The sequence below is a fragment of the Saccopteryx leptura genome, chromosome 6 (assembly GCF_036850995.1).
Source record: "Saccopteryx leptura isolate mSacLep1 chromosome 6, mSacLep1_pri_phased_curated, whole genome shotgun sequence".
In the NCBI taxonomy this organism is placed as follows: Eukaryota; Metazoa; Chordata; class Mammalia; order Chiroptera; family Emballonuridae; genus Saccopteryx; species Saccopteryx leptura.
Window position 1 is genome coordinate 51,576,397 of NC_089508.1, and position 24,020 is coordinate 51,600,416.

The following is a 24,020-nucleotide window of genomic DNA, read 5'->3' on the forward strand; positions in this document are numbered from 1 at the left end:
CCATTAGGAAATCAGTGGGAGTGTTTTGTAACATTGCAGAAATACCAAGCATGAGTCCCACTGAGTTGGATACAAACTTATAATGCTTCCTCCCAATGTTCAGCTAGGAAAAATGAATGCATAGGGTAATTTCATTTTCCTTTCTGCTTCTCTCTGAGATTTTGGACAAGGAACATTGTTTGAAATTCTGTGATAATAATGGGAAGGAAAACATATAGTTGAGAATAAAGACTTGGAAGGGTTCTCCCGTTTGTAGCATTGACAATGATATATTGATAATGTTTGTTTTTTATGGAAAGAGCACTCACAGTAAATTTGACTAAGAGTAGGAGCAGGTAGAAGAGGTGACACTGATCTTTTTAGACTCAGCATAACTCAAGAAGGCAATATAAGTTCAGAGAAGTTAATTGTTAAACATAACTTTTTTTCCCCCTTTTGTAAGGTAGAAATAGGGTGGCTATGAAGAAGTTTGTGTATCTTTAGCTAAGGAACCCATAAGGGGTACAGTACCTAGATGGAATATTCTATTTGACATGGACCCCATGGATGGGTTGGTAACAATATTTTAGAACATAGCTAGTCCCTGGCAGGGGGAAGGCACATAGCGGACTTCTTGGTGTAAGAGAAAGAATCATGTTTGACTTGATGGACAATTATTGATTCAAATGTCAGTTCCACGGACTTACTGGCTAAGTGATCTTGGAAAAGCACTTAAACTCTTTGAGCCTAAATTCCTCAATGTGGTCTGTAGAAATAATAGCTTCTTAGGAGAGAGATACAAAGATTGAAGAGATAATGAAGTAATAGTGCTCAGCTTGGTGCCAGCACACAACCGGTGTCCTGTACAGGCTGGCTCACCACTTGCCTAAGATAGGAACTAAGAGGACATGGATGGTTCTGACCACGGATGGACCCCAGGGCCTGAAAAGATGAGAACCCTTCTCGGGAAAACCAGAGCAAGGATACTGTTGAAGTATTTCCAGATTTTCCAAGTAGTCTCATGACTCTTATTCTCACCTCAGATTTTTAGGACTCTGTTTTTTCTTCTCTCTTTCTTCCTTCTTGTATTTCTGTTTATTATTATCTTTTTTTCTTTCTGTTTATTCTATTCACCTTATTTTTTATTTTATTTTATATTTTGTATTTTTCTGCAGACAGACAGGAAGGAAGAGAGATGAGAAGGATCAATTCTTTGTTGCGGCACCTTAGTTGTTCATTGATTGCTTTCACATATGTGCCTTGACTGAGGGGTTACAGCAGACCGAGTGACCCCTTGCTCAAGCCGGCGACCTTGGGTTCAAGCTGGTGAGCCTTGCTCAAACCAGATGAGCCCACACTCAAGCTGGTGACCTCGGGGTTTTGAACCTGGGTCCTCCGTGTCCCAGTCCAATGCTCTATCCACTGTGCCTCCGCCTGGTCAGGCTCTCCTTATTTTTTTAAAATGGATGCTTCCAGTCTCTGAATTTTATCCCTTCTTTTCTTGTATTATCTTTTTCTTCCTTATAGGGTTCTATCACTCCATTGCCCTCAGTCCGTATTTCTCATTCTCTCCCATTTCATCTCTCATCTTTTATAAGTTGTGCGGCACCGCTGACTGGGAAGCAGGCTTGTGTCTTCAGCGCTGCTCTGCCCCTTTCTGTAGGTCTCCTTACCCCTAGCGGTTTCCCTTGGGCCAGAGCAGTCTGTTTCCTGTGCTAAAATTTCTTCTTGGAACTGATTTCTGGTCAATTCAGAGCCACAAAGTTATAAATAAGACAAAATTTCTTGCTTTACATTTCCCAGAACTACTAAGAACTTCAATCAAATACAAAGGCTTTAGCCAAAGAAATAAATCTCTAGTAATAATTTCAGTCAATAGACAATTATGGAGCACATTTCCTTTAGTCAGGACACTCCCTGCCACCTGTGCCTATTCATAGAGCTTGTCTTTCTTTGATGTTTTAGAAGAAAATAAAACACACTGATTCAGATAAAGCTAGAGTTAGATTTAGCCACTTCTTCTGTGGCTACATAGAAGTGTCTCAGTCTAAGCAGTTTGGGGCTAAAAACTATTTAATTCCAAAGGGATTGTGTTGAGCAGATGTAACAATTAATTTCAGGTAAACCAATTCAATCTGGCTTTTCTCATGCTTCCTATATTTTACCAATTTTAATGTAATTTGCAAGAGAATATGAGCTCTATTATAAATGTTTGCAAACAGCCTGAATCAATCTAACCAATGGGCCTTGTGCAGCCCGACAGTGCCCTGCAGGGTGGTGAAGATTGCCAAATGTCAGTAGGGCCACTCTATTCACTGTTGGCCTTGGGCCTAAGGTCTGTATGCTTTTCAAGAACCTATAAAAAGACTTCTGGTTCTAAAAAATTGTGTTTTTTCTCAAGTATAAAAAATAAAAATTAATGACTGTAAAACTAAATAACTGCAAATCAAAACGTTTGATCAATTGGTGATTGCCCAATTCTTATGTCATTATCTATAAAAATACATTTAATGTGAGAGGTGAATATATTTTAATATGTTTGATGTGTTGTAGGAAGGATCTTCCACAAGTAAGAGTGCAGTGGTCTCTCAGGTCTTTTTTTTTTTCTTAGTGAGAATTGGGAAGGTAGAGAGACAGACTCCTGCATGTGCCCCCATTGGGATCCATGCAGCAAGCCCTCTATGGGGTGATGCTCTGCCCATCTTGGCAACTGAGCTATTTTAGCATCTAAGGTGAGGCCTTGGAGCCATCCTTAGTACCTGGGGCCAACTTGCTCCAACCGAGCCATGGCTGCAGGATGAGGAGAGAAAGAGAGAGAGAGAGAGAGAGAGAGAGAGAGAGAGAGAAGGGAGACAGGAAAGGGTGGAGAAGCAGATGGTTGCTTCTCCTGTGTGCCCTGACCAGGAATTGAATCGAACATAGGACTTCCACACGCCAAGCTGATGCTCTACCACTGAGCAAACTGGCCAGGGCTCTCAGGTCTTTTTTTTTTTTTTTTTTTTTTGTATTTTTCCAAAGTGAAAGGGGGGGGCAGACAGACAGACTCCTGCATGTGCCTGACCAGGTTCCACCCATCATGCCCACCAGGGGATGATGCTCAGCCCTCTAGGGCGTTGCTCCACTGCAATCGGAGCCATTCTAGCACCTGAGGCGGAGGCCACAGAGCTATCCTCAGGGCCCCAGCATACTTTGCTCCAGTGGAGCCTCGGCTGCAGGAGGGGAAGGGAGAGACAGAGAGGAAGGAGAGGGGAAGGAGTGGAGAAGCAGATGGGCGCTTCTCCTGTGTGCCCTGGCCGGGAATCGAACCCGGGAATTTCACAAGCCGGGCCAACGCTCTTCCACTGAGCCAACCAGCCAGGGCTTCTCTGGTCTTAAATAGCCATCAGTGTCAGAGATTTGAAAATCTGAATAAAAGTACAAAAACATGAAATTATTTCTCAGAGTAACATGAGTCTCTAGGCACAAAATGAAGGTTCTGCTTTAGGTAGGAGATATATCTACCTATCATCTACCTTAAGGATTTAGCTGCTCAGAAGGAACCATTAATATCACTGAAAATAAACCAAAAATGGGAAAATTGTTTTTATTAGAACTCCATCTAGAAAGAAACTACTATATGTAGGTAAAAGGTACTATGAACTGAATTGCAATCCCCCCTCCATTCATGTATTGAAGACATAACCCCCATGTGACTATATTGGAAATAGGGCCTTCAGTAAGTGATTAAGGTAAAATGAGGTCATAAAGTAGAGCCCTGTCCCAGGAGACTGCTGTTATTATAAAAGAGGTTGCAGAGACACCAGCATGCGCACGCACGCTCTCTCTCTCTGTTATGTTAGGACATAGGAGAAGGTGGCCATCTGCAAGCCAGGAAGAATACCCTCACTCAGAACCAAATTAACTGGCATCTTCTCCTTGGATTTCCCTGCCTCCAGAATTGTGAGAAATAAGTTTCTGTCCTGCTCTTTGTTATGGCAGCCCGAGCAGACAGACAGGATAGATGTAGCTTAGCATTTTGGGGTGGGGTCAGGGAGACTAAGGGCATGCCTCAGGGTCAAGAGATGGTCCTCCAAATTCCTCTCAAGTTTGCTGAGCTACACAAGCTTTTGCTTTAGCAAGGTGGGTGTGCAAGTTTGAGGACAGAGTTGAACTCCCAGGCCAAGTGCCACCTCCCGTGGGCCTTCCCTAAGCAGCATTCAGCCTCTAAACACGTCAGATTATTGTTGAAGAATATCTGTGTGAAGGGGCCCCTGCTTATTAGCTGCCTAGACTGCCCACAGACCTGTATTTGTTAGTTCTATCCTTGGCAACTGTCACCCTTCATACCTCTATGTCATAGCCGATGCCATGAGCCTTACACATCTGGAGAAGAACATAGTGGAAAAACAGTGAGAGATTGTCATGCCTCAGCTGGGTGGTCATCACTGCATAGCGGCAGGTGCCCTGCGCCTGGAAAATACGGCACTATAAGGCTCTTTACAAAATATTTAAATAAACTCTGGATTTTAGAATAGTTGTAAATTAACAGAAAAGTTACAGAGATAATACAGAGGATCCCTATTTCCCCCATAGCCAGTTCCCCTGTTGTTAACATCTTACGTGGATGTGGTACGTTTGTCACAACTAAGAAACCTAATTGCTACGTTATATTAACTTAAGTCCACACTGTGTTTCGATTTTATTAGTTATCCCCTAACTCCACCCCCTTTTTATTGTCCCAGGATCTCATCCAGGGTACGCCATTATGTTTAGTTGTCATGTGTCTCAGTCTAGGCTCTTCTGGACTGTAACACTTTTTCAGATAGTCCTTGTTTTTGATGATCTTGACAGTTTTGAGGAGTACTGTTCAGCTGTTCTGTAAAATGTCTGGGTTTGCCTGATGTTTTCCTCATGATTAGAATGAGGTAATGTATGTCTGAGGGGAGGACTACATAGGGAAACCGCCCTTTTCATCACCTCATGTCAAGTGTACTTGTAGCAACACAACTGATGAGGCCAATCTGAAACAAGTCACTAAGCCTAGCCCACTGCCTTGAGAGGTCAAATGTTAGAATCGTTATTTCAACGGCTTTCTTTGTTTGGGAAACTGCTAGTCTTTATCTTGTTAGCCTATCAGTGGGAGCTACCCCAAAGAGACTGGTTACAGTAGGCCTAAAATATCTCAATTACATTATTTTCTAAAAACATCTAAAATTTAGTATGTACAAGAGAAAGTGTCAGATCCTGGAAGTTCTGTAGCATGTCCTTCGTGAGAGGAGATATTTGTCTTTGACAATCAGCTATGTTTGTCCTTAGATAACTGGAAATTTGGAGCATGGCATATAGGGACAAGGCCAACCTTTGGGCCCAGATTTTGAACTTTGGGGAGGTGCCTGCTCTAGTGCTTGGAATAGAAGAAAGAAGAGATGCTGTTGGTCCCCAACTGGCTGCAAGGATTATAAGACCTGATCCTGTTTGTTGTGACCTCTCTCTCTCTCTCTCTCTCCTCTCTGGAATCATTCAGGACAACTGGGGCTGACTGAATGCCCAGCGAAGAATGACCTTCACACACACACACACACACACACACACACACACACACACACACTTCATGTTCCCCTTTTGAGACATATTTCCCCTACGTATTATGTTCCTTTATCATTTGCATAAAGTATTATATATTTTATGTTCTTCCCACCGTAAGCAGAGTCCACATCCATAAAAGTGTTTGGCTCCCCAGGCTCATGCATCTTGAGTTGTGCACCCATTAGTACTGTCCCATCTGAAGCCACTGGGAATGTTCTTTCTACAAAAGAACATTTGAGCCTCATACCTCTTACACCTGTACTTTGTTATCACAGGACCTATCATGCATTATTCTTTGGTTGTCTCCCTTACATGGCCAGAAGCTTTCTGAGGGCAGGAACTGTTTGGTTTCTGAATCCCCAGGCTGAGCATGTTGGAAGCACAAAACAGGCAATCAGTGTATTTTGAAAGAAAGGAAGAGTGGCCCTGGCCAGGTAGCTCTGTTGGTTAGAGTGTTGTCCCTATCCACCAAGGTTGTGGGTTTAATCTCTGGTCAGGGCACATATAAGAATTGACCAATGAGTGCATAAATAACACTGGGGAACAAATTTATTTTTCATTTTCTGTTGCGTGAGGTTTTAGAACTGTTTCTATATATTTCTGCATCGCTGATTCCAAATTTGAAATCCTTTTTTTGGTGTTTGCTCTAGTTTCTATGCAATTTTAATTTCCTTTTGTTACAGTTAATGGCATGCATTGGTTTTTTAATTGGAGTTAAAGGGCAATGACTCTTGGATTGAACATAACCACAAGGCAATTAATGTTTTACAAACATCACTTTTACATAATTGTAGTTGTTTTTAAATGTAAAGAATTATTACCTGATAAAAACACCCTCTTATTTTGTTTTAAGATTGAATCATGGCTTCTTTGAGTATGCATAAATGTAAGAATAGTCCTGACACCTTCTGTTATATATGTGGCTGTTATACACTTCAATGTCAAAGGCGCAATATTTCATCATTTGTGACACGAGCATATATTGCCTATTTTCAAATTCCCCTTGGCGATCAAGACAAGAATTGGGCTCCTCATATTGTGTGTCATAATTGTGAGGATATGCTTTGTGACTGGACAAAAGGAAAATGCAAAGGAATGCCTTTTGGTATTCCCATAATTTGGCGTGAACCTAAGGACCACAGCAGTGACTGTTATTTCTGTCTGATCCATACAAAGGACATCAGCAAGAAAAAACGGCATATGATTGAATATCGTAATATTCCTTCAGCAATACGACCTATCCTACACTCTGAGACACTCCTGGTTCCAGTTTTCAATGGTTTTATTTCTTGTAAGGATGAAGAAAGTGAACATGGTGATCAGTGTATTTTGATAAGATGCATGAGGAAATGGTTGTAGAACCTGAAGGGTCTGCATCTGATGCCAAGCAGTCATTAACCCCTCAGCAGTTTAGCCAACCTGAATTGAATGACTTAGTAAGAGATTTGGGCCTATCAAAGAAAGCAGCTGAGTTATTAGCCTCCAGGCTTCAAGAAAAGAATGTACTTCACCGGTCAGTTGAAGTATCCCATTTCAGGAAGCGTGAACAAATTTTTGTGGACTTTTTTTCTGAAGACAAAGACTTTGTTTACTGTCATGATATCAGTAGTCTTCTCAGCCAGCTAGGTGTTACCACTTACAGTCTAACAGAATGGCAGCTACTTCTTGATAGCTCTAAACGGAGTCTGAAATGTGTTCTCCTACACAATGATAATGTTTATGCAGCGGTTCCAATTGGTTATTCAACTCATCTGCAAGAAGATTATAATGACATAAAAATTGTCCTTGACTTTCTGAAGTATGAGGAGCATAACTGGATCATTTCTGTGGATCTTAAAATGGTAAATTTCCTGCTAGGACAACAGAGAGGTTTCACGAAGTATTCTTGCTTTCTGTGTTTGTGGGACAGCCGAGCTCGGGAGAAATACTGGACACAGGAGGAGTGGCCGAAACGTGAAGCTCTGGAAGTAGGGATGCAAAATATTGTGAATGAACCTGTAGTTAATTGAGACAGGATCATTTTCCCCCCACTTCACATCAAACTTGGCTTAATGAAGCAGTTTGTTCAGGCTTTGAATAGAGAAAGTGAATGCTTTCAATATATTATTTCTGCTTTTCCTGCCTTATCTTCTGAGAAGATAAAAGCAGGTATATTCGATGGACCTCAAATTTGAACCCCCATATGTGATGAAGAATTTTCCAGGAAGATAAGGAGGAGAAAGCAGCATGGCAGTCTTTCGTGGCAGTTACAAAGAACTTCCTTGGCAACAAAAAAGCAGAAAACTATGAACTTCCGGTTCAAAGATTGCTGTTGGCTTTCTGCGACATTGGATGTAACATGAGCGTTAAGAGTCACTTCCTAAACAGTCACCTTGATAAGTTTCCCGAAAATCTTGGAGCTGTTAGTGATGAGCAGACTACTGCTGGAGCATCAAACGAGATTGTCCTCAACAAGTACACAAACGCAAGAGCTACAAACGCAATTTTTTGCCTGAATAGAATTTAAATAAGTTTTGTGCAAATTTTATGATTTAAATAAGTGTTTTAATATGTTCTATTTTGAAATTGTAGACAAATTCTGATGCAATCATATCTTTTAGTGTATTAGTGTATTTACTGCATTATATAAATTATTATATTTTCACAAAGATGATGCCCAAGAAGACATTCTACTTCATTATGTTAAACTAAATGTTGAAAATTTTACAATAAGATGAAAACCTAAAATCTTGAATTGCAAAAAAACTGTAGCTTACAGAGAAAAACTAATGTCAGATTTGAGATCAGCACACTCGAATTAGGTAAGAACAAGTGTTTTTGTGGATGCAACAAAAATTTTGTTCCCCGGTGTAAGTGGAACAAGGAATTGATGTTTCTCACTTTCTCTCTCTTCCTTTCTCTCTAGGATCGATAAAGAATAATAATAATAATAAAGAACGGATAAAGGAAATATAGTAAGCGGATAACATTTCCTTTGACTTGAGACTTCAAAGGATATAATTCCGGGGACTCACAGTTGATGAGTGCTTTGGGGCAGAAGCAGGTAATTTACAAAGCAGAGGTCAGGCACACCATCCCTAGAGGATGACAACTCAGGGCAATCACTCTAGGCCCGTGGTCGGCAAACTCATTAGTCAACAGAGCCAAATATCAACAGTACAACGATTGAAATGTCTTTTGAGAGCCAAATTTTTTAAACTTAAACTATATATGTAGGTACATTGTTATTAACTTAATTAGGGTGCTCCTAAGCTGGCCTTTGAGCCACACTCAAGGGGCCAAAGAGCCACATGTGGCTCGCGAGCTGCAGTTTGCCGACCACTGATCTAGGCCTTGACCTCAGAGAACATCCGTTAGAAGAAGGTGTGGCTCTGGTGGTCTTGTCAGGATTTATTGATGGGATATTAAGAACCAGCTACAAGAAGCTCTGGCTTAGCTGTTCAGTCAGCCAAGGGGAGCCGGTCCAGGCCTGCTTGCCCCGCCCTGCCCGGCCATGCCATGCTCCTGCCTGCACAGTGAAGGCCCAGAAGCCCGAGCTTTTGTGTATGGAAGTGAACTGTAAATACTCTGGAATTCTATTGTGGGTACTGAGCATGTAATTGCATGGTAATTACCATGAATTCACAAGATAATTCTAAGGTTATTTTTGTCTTCTAAACTTGTCTTATGCTGCCATAGTATATAAACTAGCAAACACAAGATCAGGTCCGAGTCAGCAATGGAGAGGTCTGCAGGCATTTGGTAGCAGAATCCAGCTCAGTGATCTTTATCTTGGCTCTTAACGGTGCAGAAGAGCTCGGCGTCCAGTATTTCTGGACAGCAAGGAAGGATAGGCTGTCCTGAGGTTTCTTCTTTTTTACAGAAACAGACAGCAATTCTCCTTCTTCCTAGACCTCGGCTTGTAAGTCATAAAGAATCTGAAAGAAAAGCCAGGATATTTGGTATATGTCTCCAAGCTGCCTCTTATTTTCCATGACCATCACCATCCTAATCCAGACTTTTTGGCCGGGGGAGCACGTTGCCCTTCTAAGTGGGAGGTGGGATGCCAGCAGAATTCTATAGTAGAGAAGTTACATGGAGTTAGACTGAGGTTCAAACCTGAATAGGCCACTTACTATATGTGTGATCTTGAATATGTCATTTAACTTCTCTGGTTTCTGATGATTAAATAAGCATCTAGCAGCTCTGGCTGTTGGCTCAGTGGTAGCGCCTCTGCCCAGTGTATGGACATTCTGGGTTTGATTCCTGGTCAGGGCACACAGAAGTGACCATCTGTTTCTCCACCCTTTCTCCTCTCCTTTCTCATTATATCTCTCTCTTCCCCTCCCACAGCCATGGCAAGTTGGCCTTGGGTGCTGAGGATGGCTCCAAGGCCTCGCCTCAGGCACTAAAATAGCTTGGTTACCGAGCAATGGAACAACAGCCCCAGATGGGTAGAGCATCGCCCTATAGGGGGCTTGCTGGGTGGATCTGGTCAGGGTGCATGTGGGAGTCTGTTTCTCTGTCTACCTGCTTTTTACTTAAGAAAAATAAAAAAAGCATCTAGCCCAGATCCTAGAACCTAATAATTGGTAGCTACTATCTTTTTTGCTGGTTTTAAAAAGCATCTACAGGGCCTGGAGCATTTTGGACCTGCACTAAATGTAATTGCCCAGGCTGGTCCTTTCCCAGCTGGTCCCTGTGATTCTGAGCATTATTACCACCAGACTGACTGTTTCCTGAACCCAGGTTGATCAATGCTCCGAGCTGTTCAGTGTCTCCTCCTTGCCTTCAAGATGCAGTCCACATACCTGGCTTGGCAGGCAGACTCTCCCAAGCTTGCTCAGTGGACTGCTCCAACCACTTCTCACTCCCACTTCCTAGATTCTCTGCCTCAGCCCTGCTGGTTCATTGCCATCTCCTAACAGACCACGGGCTCTCTTTAGCTCCTGTTCCTCTCTCTGGGTGAGGTCGCCCTCTCCTCACCACTTAGTGACTGTCCGAGTCTTTAAGGAAAGACCGAGTTCTGTGTTAATAACATGTTCACTGCCCCAACCAGTCCACAGTAGTTTTTCCCAAGAACTTTAGCAGCAGGTTGTGGGGTGGTTGTTCAAATGGCACTTACATGAGGGCTTGAGGTTTCTCCTGGGGTATGTGCTATTTTATATTTCTTCTCGACTCCTCAAGGACGGGGAGTTTGTCAAAGTCCTCGTATCCCTAATGCTTGGTGAAATTCCTAGTATATATTAAATGCTTAATAACTGTGCAATTATAATGCTAATAAAGATGAACTTCCATGCTGTGCCTACTTCTTAAAGACTTAACCAACTCTGTGGTTTCTACAGGAAAGCTGTTATTCATCTAGAGTTGTCCTTTGCCCAGCCCGATAGCACAGGTGACAGTGTTGTTGTGAGGGCTACATGAGACACAGAGACCTTGGAACACTGCCTGGCACAGAGTAAGCACTCAGAAAATGTTAGCTCCTATTATCATTTGTTAATTAAAATAATTTCACAAATAAAAGACATTACTTAAAACAAAAGCAGAGTAACTGACCAATAAATCTTTTCATTGAGTCAGAAGACTGGGCTCTGCCACTTAACTTTATAACCTTTGGCTGCAGCTCATTTAACTTTTTTTTTTGTGTGTGACAGAGACAGAGAGAGACAGAGAGAGGGACAGATAGGGACAGACCGGCAGAAAGGAAGAGAGATGAGAAGCATCAATTCTTTGTTGTGGCTCCTTAGTTGTTCATTGATTGCTTTCTCACATGTGCCTTGATGGGGGGGGGGCTACAGCAGACCGTGTGACCCCTGGCTCAAGCCAGTGACCTTGGGCTCAAGCTGGTGAGCCTTGTTCAAAGCAGATGAACCCACACTCAAGCTGGCGATGTTTGGGTTTCGAACCTGGGTCCTTCGCGTTCCAGTCTGACGCTCAATCCACTGCGCCACCACCTGGTCAGGCTCACTTAACTCTTCATAGCCTCAGTTTCCTAATCTGTAGAATGGATATGATAACCTGTCTTCTTTATTTCTTGAGGTTATCATGGGTGTCAAATATGTTCACGTCTATTTAAAGTATAAAGCATTGTACAAAGTATAAATCATCTTTAAAAGGTTGACTTATGTACTCTACTCTCTTTGGAAGCTGTAAAATCTGCCAAGGACTTCACGATCTAAATGAATTTTATAGTATCAGAGGACTCCTCCATGTCCATCTGGCCCATTCAGTGCTCACTGAGCCTTGGCCTAGCTCAGAGCAGATCAGAATCCAGTTGATGATGGAAACAATTTCATTTCACAGGTCGTTGAAGCCTCTTTTGGAAGAAGAGCTTTCTCTGTGGCCTCTTCAGAGACTTCTTCAGGGATGTGCTTATGCTCCACCCTGGGGTTGGATCGCTGACTCTCAGCCAGTGCAGGGCACTTTGGACACTATGGTCAGATACACAGGCTACAAGGTCTGACAGACCTGAGCTTAAATCTTGACTTCCACCCTTGCTTGCCAAGTGACTGTCCACAAGTTGCTTAACATCTTTTAACCTCTGTCTTCTTATCTAAAAACAAGCATAGTACTGGCACATGTCTAATGTATTGGGTTGTAGAAAGATTCATATAAAGCACTTGAAGCACCAGGTTTGGAGTGAAGGCTTGATACATTTTGGATGTTAATATCATATTATTATATAAGGTCTACTGGAAAGTTCTGTCTGTTTTTGGAATAAAACAAAATACAAATTTTTCTTACCATCAATAAACTTTATTAAATAATATCATTGCCATTATTATTAATGATTTCTTGCCAGCATGAGGGCAATTTGTATATCCCATTTTTGAAAAATGTTTTATCTTGATGCAAAAAATTGAACCAGTGCTTGTTTGATATCTTCTTCATTTTTGAATTTTTTGTCCTTCAAAAAATTTTGTAAGGACAAAAACAAGTGATAGTCGGAGGGTGCTAAGTCCGGGGAATATGGTGGATGCGACAGACATGCTTCTGTAGCATTTCTTCCTTGTTGAAATTCGTAAAAATTACAGTGGCGTAAATGAACTTTATCAGTAGCCATGGGTACACTATCGCTTCACACATAAGACCAATGTGAATCAACTTTGTTTTAGTTAATTTGCTACGTCAGTATGTATACATTAAGTGATAAAAATAGAGAGGCACACATGCGCCAAATAAACATGTGCTTACGTGTTGAAACTTGTTGTGGTAGAAACGGACAGAACTTTCCGGTAGACCTTATATATTGAATATATTATAGTTATCTGCTGACCCATCTGTGTCCTTTAATAAAGCTGGAGCTCTTTGCTCCTCATCTTTCTGGCCTCTGGGCTTAGTAGCACAACGTAGGTATTGAGTAAACACCTGCTGAATTTACTTCTGGTTGATTCTTGCTGGAAGTATTAACTGAAAGCTAAGGGAATGGCTGACGAGGAGTTAGGAGGTGACCTGTCACAACCTTACTACTCCTTTCGAAAAGGGTCTGCAAGAAAAAGACCTTTTAATGGAAGTCTGGGGTATGGAGGGACGGGCCCTTCCATATTCCCTTATAGGACAAGTTTCCCCCAGCACCCACTGTACACAGGCTGCCTGGGTCAGGCCTGGTAACAGAGCCCCATTGTACAGGCCGCATAAAATCAAATCCCTCAAGAGAACTTAGGGGGTCGTTTAGCCCTCTCATTTTACAAACGAGGAAACTGAGGGAGACTCAGGCTCAGAATTCGTGACCCCTGACTTCTGACCAGTGCTCTTCACTCCCAATTCCCACTGGCCACATTTGGAATGTGTGGGGAATTTCAGAGGTTAGTCTTTTCTGGTAAAACAAGGGGAAGAATAGACGATAAAATATTATCGGAAGAAATCTAGTTTTATTATACTACTTTTCTAAATCACAATCTAACAAGAATGCTTCGAGCCAAATAAAGGAAGCTGGAAATACTCCTTTTCACTGGAGAATATAATTTTGCTTCAGCCACAATTTAAATTGATTTAGTTCTGAGCACCGGCACTTGAAGTGTGGAGCTTATTCTATTTTCGCCATGATACTTGTTTTGACAGTGATGCATTTCAGTTGACATAGTCGAAATCCTTATGTAATAAATCTCTGCCTGAAAATTAATCATGTTTATAATATTCTGAGAATTAATAACACCCATTGCTCAAATCATTAACTTAAAAAAAAAGGAGCTTCCAAAATCTGTTCTCGGCAGTAAGGGACCGCAAATAAATGAATGTTTGATAAAATAATCCAAGTAGCAGTTTAACAAGCGTAAACTCGGATGTGGTTGCAATAACACAGAACTATTGTTTAAGGGTTGGCAGAGGCTGTGAGGTTCTCATTTCAGTTACGAAGGAGGCATCCACATGCATAATGAACTGCTCTCTGAATTATTAATGTGCTGCTTATTTAGCCTCATCTGTCGGGAAGATAATGTATCCTAACTCTAATGAGTGATTGGTTTTGCACATAATTACAGTAGCAGCAGTGGTAGGGGAGATGTGTTCCTTCAAAGAAGGAGTTCTAAAAATAAAGTCATCATATAAACTTCGTTGTTGTTGCATTCTATCAAAATCAAACCCAAAGCATCTGAGAATTCATAATAAATTACAGGAGACAGAATCATTATTAACGTCATAATTTAACACAAAAGGTTTTACTTAATCATTCATTACAGATCATGTGCTGTTAAAAATGCTTATAAATGACTTGGGTTGTTTTAAGATGTTTGCAAGGATGGTCCCTTTTGGCCACTCACCAACCGGGGTACAGAAGGGGTCACAGAGAGGAGGTGTAAAAACAGGTAGAAAAGGGTAATGATTTATGTCCATACTAAAGGAATGTTAATTAAAAGTTTAAAAGTTGTTAGGTGCCTCCTTTTCATTTCTAAAACGTGAGCCTCTGGGACTCATCCGATCTGGTTTCTGCGTTCAGTTGGTTATTTGTGGAGGACACTGGATCACAAACATGTGCACCTGGTCTAAATGGTTTCTTAATGACAGTTCTTTGCCTCCTGTTTCTGACATGGGCTAACTGCTCTTCAGAGTCCAGAGAAGTTTTTGCTTCCCTCCTGCACTGCATATTACCTAAAGGAACAGGCCCAGACGAAACACTCTATAGGCGTTAGTTAGTTCTGGATGCGCCCTCATAATGGTTTCATTGGTGTGGTTCCTTTTTCTTCAGTCTTCAAAGGGGGCTGTCAACTGACTGGTCGTAAACCTAACGGCATCACGGTCTGTTCACACTCGTTCAGGAAGCTTCACTTTGGTTGCAAATTATATTGTGTGTGTGCAAGTGTGCATGCTTCTTTTAAAAATTGCTTATCACATATGTATCCTATATATGTGCATGGGAGCACGTGTGTACACACACATGCTCAGTGGCACCAGGGAGAGAACATTCATTCATCTCCCTAAAACCAAAAGCACTTTCCATTTACCCCTACATCAGAAAACCTTCATAGCTTTTCTTCAGTGATTGTAGAGACATTTGATTTATTGAAGATCAAATGCTTCCCTCTTGAGTACAGGCAATTCCTAAAAGTGTTTAAGACTCTTGATCACAGGAGAATTCCCGTATGTTGCCTGTAGCTAGGATTGAAACCTATAGGCAAGATGGGGAAAATTAGAGAGTGCTTCTAATTCTAAGTACAACTTCTGCTTATAGCCTTCTGAAGCAACATACTTAAATGCAGCAAACTGTCTCTGTAAGCGTCCTGTTGAATACTAACTCAGCTTCCAGCTTCACTTTAGAAATGTCATGGAGGTAGGTTCGCTAAGTCAGAAGGACTCACATTTTACTGTTTTCCCTCCCTCTAGCATTGAACTTAGGGTCTCGTAGGTCCTTTTGGTGAGGATGAAGTCTGTAGGTAGGGCTGGACCTCAGAGATTCTCAGCTGGTCCTGGGACTTCATTAAAACGGGTCTGTTTCTCCTCCCCAGTTCGGTTCAACTTTACTTTTCTTCTTAATAAGCAAAAGACCAAGGGGATTCCGTGAGCTTGGGAACTTCACAGGACAAGTGGACTGAGGAGGAGAAAAAGCTACTGCCTAAGTCCCCTAGGACAGTGGTCCCCAACCCCCGGTCCGCAGGCCATTTGGTACCAGTCCGCAGAGAAAGAATAAATAACTTACATTATTTCCATTTTATTTATATTTAAGTCTGAACGATGTTTTACTTTAAAAAAATGACCAGATTCCCCCTGTTACATCTTGATGCTTGTCTCGGTCACGTGATACATTTATCCATCCCACCCTAAAGGCCGGTCCGTGAAAATATTTTCTGACATTAAACTGGTCCGTGGCCCCAAAAAAGGTTGGGGACCACTGCCCTAGGACATTTGGCACCCTCTCCAGACTACCCATCCAAATGTACCCTGAGTTCCTGCCAAGGAAGGCGACATCCCCACCACCCGGAGAGACTGTCAAATAAGGGCTCTTTGAAGCCAGAGGTATCTCCTGGACCCAAAAAGACTCAGCAGAGGGGCAGGAAAACTACTCTGAAATGGAATCTCTAGGGCATCAGTATGGGGTCCTAGTAACCACTGGAATTCCTCTTTTATCTGTTTGTTCTCTTCGGATCTCCAGTAGAGCTTTATTAAAAAAAAAAAAAAAAAAAAAAAGGGTATGAAACCCACTGCTGCAGAGACAGAAGAAACCCTCTGGCAGCTGTCAGAGTGTCTGTGGCCAGAGAGCCCCATCCAACCTACACCAAGGGCCACCTGGACCTCTTGACGTTTGTTCCCTTTCTCCATGGCTGACCTAGCCCAGTGTCCCCAGGGAGGTTTATCCTTTTCTACCCAGGGTTCTGAGGTTGGTAACACTTAGCCCATTCCAGGACTGTCGGCCTCAGCAATGGGTTAGCAACAAGAGGGGCCGGCGTGGCCGCGGGGAGAGGCTGATCATGAGAGGCCTCACTAACCCAGCTGGGAAGCTGGGGCTTTCCTGAAGACAACAGGAGTCATTTCAAAGTCACAGGTAGGGGAGCACAACCTGCTCAAGTGTGCTTTCACCTTGGCCACCTTGCCCGTGTTTGTTGAGGCTGAAGGAGAGACAGGAGGCGGGGAACCTTAGTGAGGAGGCATTACAGCCCTCGTGGGAGACAGTGCAAGTGGAAACGAAGGCGGTCTGTGCATGGAGGGAGAGGAGGGGGGTTGGAGCAGCGAGGTGAGCATTTCTGAAGCTAGCACCTACTCGGGCTCTGACCAGGTGTAGGGATGGGGGTGGGGGCGGGGTGCGATCTGCCTCTGACCTGACCCAGCAGGAGGAAGTATGGGGAAGGGAGATGACAGATGTGGGTTTAAATAGACCTTGAGGACTTTATAGAGAAATTCTGTAGATTGGGGCTAGGAAAATACGTTAAAAGGTGCTGGTAATTGATGCAGCAGGTATAGGTGGGCGTGCCCAGGGAAGTGAGCTGAGAATGGAGGGAAACACCAAACAGATGTAACCCTGGGAAACTCCACGTGCTCCCCCTTCCACCCAGATCTTCCTCTTCCTCTTCCTACAACGCCCTCTCTCCTGTCCTTTGACCGATGCACTCATATTCCAGAAACCCATTTCCCAGAGGTTAAGTGACTTGCCTGAGGTTCGTTCCTGTCTCTAGACTCAGAGCCTGGCACATTGCCGGCACTAAGTGGCAGCTGAGCATTGCTGAGCACCTGGGGGGAACTGGGAAGCTCCAGTTGCTTACCGGCACTGACAGAGCATTAATGCGGCTCGATTTCTTCTCTTTCTTGGCACAAAAGCAGGGCACTGTAAGGGTGCTTAAACTGCAATCCAGACGGCCGTCGGTCAGGTATAAGGTGAGCTGAGTCAGGGCCAGTTGGTCACTATATGCGAGGTCGAGACCTGTTGCCCATACCTGATGAAAACAGGAGTGTAGGTCAGATGAGACCCTGGGGGGTGGAGGTAGAAGGCACACCCACTCAGACCAGCCCAAACCACAGCAGCCCCAGCAGAACCTGTGAACATGTGACTTCACGGAGTGGGTGTTTTTGCTTGTTTCTACTTCCTTCAGCTGAGGGCTGGGGCCTCCAGTCTGATTGTAATCAGAAGAGTCAAGGTTCTAGTGGGAAGTGACACAAGTGAAAACACCTGGCCAAGATAATCTGATGGAGGCTCCCCGTTCCTAAATGCTCCCGTGCACTTAGATTTTTCTGCTTGTGCTTTGCCATTTCTAAGATGGTCAGTGCGGTGCTTACTACAATAAGAAATGAGATTGGACAGAAGCTTCAGAGGGTGGGGAAATACAGGAGAGCAAGCAGAGGAGGGAGGAGAGGGAGCAAATATGAGAAAAGGGCAGTTTGTCCTGATTTCAGAAAAAGCAGTGCTGGCCTCTCGGGGAATTTTAATATGATACTGAGGAAAACGTGAGGTTGGCATATAGGCCAGCCTCAAGTGGTCATAGCTCTACCACTATTTTACTGTGAGGATGCAGGAAAGTCAGTCATTTCGACAGCCCTACGATGTCACAGTATCCTAAACTGGGAAACAGTGAGAACACCCACACAAGCTGAATCACACGGTTATTAGAAGAATACTATGATGCAATAAAAATTTAAGTGCTTTGAAAATAGACATACGTCAACTATACATTACTGTAAGCTACTACTAGTGATGTCCATGAATTCCTTCAACAGATATTTACTGAGCATCTACTATGTGCTACACTAGAGATGGCAAAAGCAGGTCGTGTGCTACCTCTCCCCTCTCCTGTGGCGGACCGCTCTGCTTGCCATTGTTATCCTCCAGCTCACACTGGATGCAGAGGCACCCTAGAATCCTCCTCAGTTCAGTGCTTAAGGTGTATTATTGTACTAGTCACCGAGTGTCAAGGTTAAATTGGCACAAGTTCTGTGATCAAGAAGGGAACACAGAGACATATGTATTAATTAATCATGACACAACGAAATACACGGCATAATAAAGGGATGGAACGAAGTACTACCGAAGCAGAAAGCAAGGACAGACAGAGCTTGTCTAGCGAAGTCAGGACTGCATCACGGAGGAAGTGACATTAGAGCTTTGAAAAGCCACACCGATGTGGCTGGAATCAAGTACCTACAATGTGCCAGGTGCTTCAGAAACACCCCAAATCTTGATAATAACCTAAAAAAATAACATCCCCATGTCACTGATGAAGAAATAGAGGTTCAAGTCCGCTCAGCTAGGAAGCGGCGGTGCTAGGATTTGAACCCAGTTCTGCCTGGCTTCCAGTTTACCCTCCTACCATTCCCTCCTGGAGGAGACAGCGCTGATCTTGGCCCAAACCAACCTTTACCCAGTTTCCCAGTCAAATTAAAAGCTAAAGTTGCAGAGGATCAAAACATGCTCTTGTTTAATATAATCCATGCCATGGAAATGTCTTGTGGAGAAAACATGAAGTATTGTATTTCTGGAGTATGCTGTAATTAGGAGTAATGCATTTTCACTGTAGGAAGTTGGAAACTAACACATTTTCATGAAGACTTGATCAAACATTTCTTTCCTCTTAGAAGGCCTGCATGTGCCCCATACACCAACTCGGTATGTTAAAATACATAATACATCTGCCCTAGAGTGGACTCCTCCCAAACAAATGGAGCAGTGAGTGACTTGAGTAAGCATTGAATGTAAATGGCATCATTATAAGGATATTAAGAGGTCAAGCTGTCAAGGCCCCTTGCTAAACTGAAGCTAATTTCAGGAGTCATGTTTGCACAGTAATGCCCTTTCATAATAGCAAATAAATCACATTTGCAACAGTTGTTAAAAACTAACTGCCAAGTATCTGCTGCAGTTGTAAATATCCTATTTGTCAACGGTAGATATTTCCTGCTGGCTGGCATAAAATGCAAATTGGATGGGGACAGCTACTTTTCCTTAATCTGAGAGAGTGAACTTGCTATTCTCGCGGGTCGGGCCGTTTTTCAGAGCCTCGGTCTTGGTGTTTCAGTGTCTGTGATCAAAGGGAGATGACTATAACAGCACGATTCACATTTCTGTTAATTATATTGATGCTTTGGTGAGAAGGATTTTAATGAGAAGGCTCCGTGTGGGGGGAAAGGGAGAACCAAGGAGTTGGAGGACCCGCCTCTGGCCCTCACAGAGTGTAAACTGGAACGACTTATTGAAGCTCCCTCCCTCTCAGTATCCTTAAGTGTAAAAGGAACAAATGGTAACACCTATGGGATTTTAAAAACAAAAGAAAAGAAATGCACATAAAATTGCCTACTTCATGATAAAATTCGATACAAATGTTGTTTACAATTACTGAACATTTCCTTTAGGAGGAGTAGGATCTTAGGAGACACGGTTTCAGTTGCCTGTGTAGCAGTTAGTTTGCCCCATTTAATAACTGTTTCCCCATTCATAATCATAATCATTTCACAACAACTCAATCTAATAGGTAGGTTGTTAGGTTTGGGCAAGATTGGTATTACTCTGTTTCCATTTGATAACTGAACGTTACTGAGGGGGGAAAAAAAGAAAGTGGCTTCAGGGTTTGCCTAAGATTATAGAGCACTGGCCAGAACTCTGATCTTTCAGAGCCAAGTAGTCTTGCCTCCCCAGGCTGCCCCATCCCCTTAGTTCACAAAAGAAATAGAGCACATTTCTTTAAGCCCTTTCCTCAACAGCAGGCTTGCCTGAATTGCTCAGATAATTGTTCTGTTCTCCATCTGGTTTTTCCATTGCAGACACCGCCTGAGGCATGCTTGTTTTGTGTGCAGGGGTTCCCATCTCCCCCTCTAGACTGCCAGCTCCTTTGGGGAAGCTACCAAGTCTTTGTCTTCCCACGGCACCCTATGTCTGGGGCAGGGCTAGGCTCGCACCTCACTGTGAACTCCTGGGCAACCTCTCAGAAGCAGGATGGGTCTCCTGAAGCTGGTTTCAGATTCGAATGCAGCAGATACTCACTCATTAAACGTCTCCTCTGTGCCAGCACCAGGCTTTCGCATGTATCTCACTAATCTTATTCTTGATTTCAGATTTCAACGTTAGCTTTAGAACCTAACCTCCCGCTGCACTGGACACGCCCATCACAGTTCGGGTGAGTGATGAGGGCAGCCTGCACAAAGGCACTGCGAGTGGGGATGAGGAGAAGTGGATGGATTTTAGAAGGTTTAGGAGGTAGCTGTGATCAGGTTTGCAGGACTTGAAATGACTAGATCGACAGGTTAATTGATTAGATGTGAGGGTGAGGAGAAAACCTCACTTAAGGTTAAGGCTGGAAAGACCCTTAAAAATCATCTAACATAATCAGTTCCTTTTCTAAATGGAGCAACTGTGGTGTGAGAAGTGAAGTGACTGGCCTGAGGTTGCAGAGCCAGGCATCAAAGGTGTGGGATGAGAAACCAAGGTGTTTCAGCTCCCAGTCATAAGTCACATGCTGATAGCTCCTTGACTGATTGATGATATTCAAAAATCATTTTGTTAAAAAAAAAAAGCTAGACTACCAGAGAGATTGACATCAAGGCCTTAAGAAGCACAAGCAACATAAAAATACTCATCTCAGCATTACTTGTAATATTGATAAATTGCAGCTGTCCAATATTTGGACATTGGTTAAGAAGATTTTGACACAGTCAAGTGATAGGATAGTCTGTGATATTATCACTAAAGATAATGATTGTGAATAACCTTTGATGATATAGGAAGATATCACAAAACAGCAAGAGAAGGATATAAAGTTGTATGGACAATATGACTTCAACTTTGCAAAAATAATATGCATAAGGAAGAGTAGATGAGCATATAACAAAATGATAAAAGCCTATTGTTAATATTAGCAGAATTATGTTATAGTGAAATTATATACTTTTAAGCATATTCTAAATTGACACTATTTAATATGGTAGCCACTAGCCACTTGTGGCTCCTGAGCACTTGAAATGTGGCTGGTTCAAATTGAAGTGTGCTATAAATATAAAATACGCACCAGATTTTGAAGACTAGGGAGGTAAAAAGAATGTGAAATATTCATAAATACTATTTAATACTAGTTACATGTCCAATGATAATATTTTGGTTATATTTGATTAAATAATAAATATTAACATTATGTTCATCTATTTATAAATGAGGCTACAGAGGGCCTGACCTGTGGTGGCGCAGTGGATAAAGCGTTGACCTGGAAATGCTGAGGTCGCCGGTTCGAAACCCTGGGCTTGCCTGGTCAAGGCACATATGGGAGTTGATGCTTCCAGCTCCTCCCCCCTTCTCTCTGTCTCTCTCCTCTCTCTCTCTCTCTCTCTCTCCTCTCTAAAAATGAATAAATAAAATAAAAATTAAAAAAAATGAGGCTACAGAAAATAAAAATGACACATGTGGCTTACATCTGTGGCTTACATTCTATTTCTACTGAATTGGTTGCAAAAAGTCCATTGCAACTTCAGTAAGGGCAGAGCCAGTGGGGAGGGTGGGGGAGGGAGAAGTGCTGCGGATGCTCAGTGCTCCACGGCCCTCATTGGCTCTGCCCTGGACGCATTGTTCACTGCAGCTGCTTTGGGAGACCTGGGACAGCGGCAGAACACAAGGCAGAGGGCAAAACCAAGAAGCTACAGCAAACTTATCACTTTTATTCAATACATAAGCTTGTGAAACCAGAAGACAGGGTCTGGCAGAGGCAAACTTGCCCAGAATTGTTCTGTTCCCAAGCTCTGGGCCCTGTTTGGACCACAAGCTATAGGATGAAAAGCTAAGAGCATGCTTCTGTGTGGGGAGGTGTGACAGAGAGGCCCGGTATTGAGCCCTTTTTGCCTTAGGTGTTTTAGGCAGATGGAGGCCGCCTGCTCACCCCTGCTGCTCCTGCCACTTTCCTGTGACAGGCAGGATGGATGGGTGGCAAAACGTGCAGATGTGGGCAGATGTGCTCAGACCCCATATTCTGTGACTGTCTCCAAGTGCAAATAAAGTTCCGTAGCAAGAGTTTGATCTTCTACCTGACCTGTGGTGGCGCAGTGGATAAAGCGTCAACCTGGGAACATTGAGGTCGCCGATTCAAAACCCTGCACTTGCCTGGTCAAGGCACATATGGGAGTTGATGCTTCCTGCTCCGCCCCCCCCCCCCCTCTTCTCTCTAAAAAAAAAAAAAAAAAAAAAAAAAAGAGTTTGGTCTTCTCAACCTTCTCTTATGGGCACCAGGGCAGGTATGGGACCAAGAGACTCATTTATAGATCAAGTGACATTTGTTGAAGACTCAAAGAACTTCAGAGCTTTAAGAATCTGTAGATATTTTGCAAACCCATCCCCAGGTTTTCTCTTCTCCACCTCCTCTCCCCCACACCTCCTTCTCTGAATAAGAACAAGAACCTGGGCTTCCAGAAGGATGAGTGACCTGCTAAAGGCCCTAGCTCTTAGTCCCAGGTCTGAGACAAATGGTTGTGATCCTCAGCAAGTCACCTTTTTGGATCATACTTTCCTCGACTAATCACGGGGCTAAGAGTCCTGGTGGACCTCTCTGCCTGCAGTTGCACCTATGAGGCTAACTGGGCATTGTGAATCTTTCTCCCTCGTGGAGAATTTTTGAAGATACTGATCCTCAAACAAAGGCAGCTGAGAGAGGCGGCACTGAGACTGTGCCATCCATCCACAGAGATGGCACCGAGTACAGAGGGCATGGCAGTGCCCTCTCCTCAGCTGCCTGGCCTGGCCCAGGGCAGTGTGTGCCACTCTCCTGCCCACGCTCATGTCTTTATTCACAGTCCCCATCAGACAGGAAATCCTCCATTGGACCACTTGCTTCTTTCTAGAGCAAGACCAAGCCCTCAGTCAGTCCCGTGTTATGCCTAAGCTGCAGAGGCCAGGCCACCTGCCCAGCTCCTCTGCTTGCTGAGAAATGCAGCCCTGAGTAGGCCAAGGCTCCCTCTGTCCTTACTGTTTTGGCTGCAAACAAAGCCAAGGGATTATTTTCTACTTACAACTGTGAAGCCGGGAATCAATTGTGACGTATTGAGCTGAGAGCTGACATGATCTAACTTATGTTTTTAAAGGGTTGCTTTGTTGGCGGTGAGGAGAAGAAGAGACCATGAGGGGTCAAGGATGGAAAGAGGGAGGCCAGTCAGTTAGGAGGCTATTGCAGTGATCTGGGTGAGGGAAGATGGTGGCTGGGCCAACACGGTAACAGTAGAGAGCAAAGAGGTGGTAGAGGCAAGTGGCTTCGCTGGAATGGGAAGAGCACGGGACCAGAGTTACAGGCCTTCCGTGGGACCAGAGTGACAGGCCTTCCACGGGACCAGAGTGACAGGCCTTCCACGGGACCAGAGTGACAGGCCTTCCACGGGACCAGAGTGACAGGCCTTCCACGGGGCCAGAGTGACAGGCCTTCCACGGGGCCAGAGTTATAGGCCTTCCACGGGGCCAGAGTGACAGGCCTTCCACGGGGCCAGAGTGACAGGCCTTCCACGGGACCAGAGTGACAGGCCTTCCAGGGGACCAGAGTGACAGGCCTTCCACGGGACCAGAGTGACAGGCCTTCCACGGGACCAGAGTTACAGGCCTTCCACGGGACCAGAGTTAC

At 43.6% G+C, this 24,020-nt stretch overlaps 1 protein-coding gene across 1 annotated transcript in view; it reads right to left on the reverse strand.

Annotated features, from left to right (window-relative positions):
* IQCH (IQ motif containing H) overlaps positions 1-24,020 on the reverse strand; it is a 249,284-nt gene that overhangs the window by 11,066 nt on the left and 214,198 nt on the right. Inside the window, exons 17-18 of the mRNA XM_066343622.1 lie at positions 17,214-17,384; positions 4,306-4,428 (exon numbers count right to left, since the gene is read on the reverse strand). Coding sequence (XP_066199719.1) covers positions 4,306-4,428; positions 17,214-17,384 — 294 coding nt within the window. The remainder of the gene's footprint in view (positions 1-4,305; positions 4,429-17,213; positions 17,385-24,020) is intronic.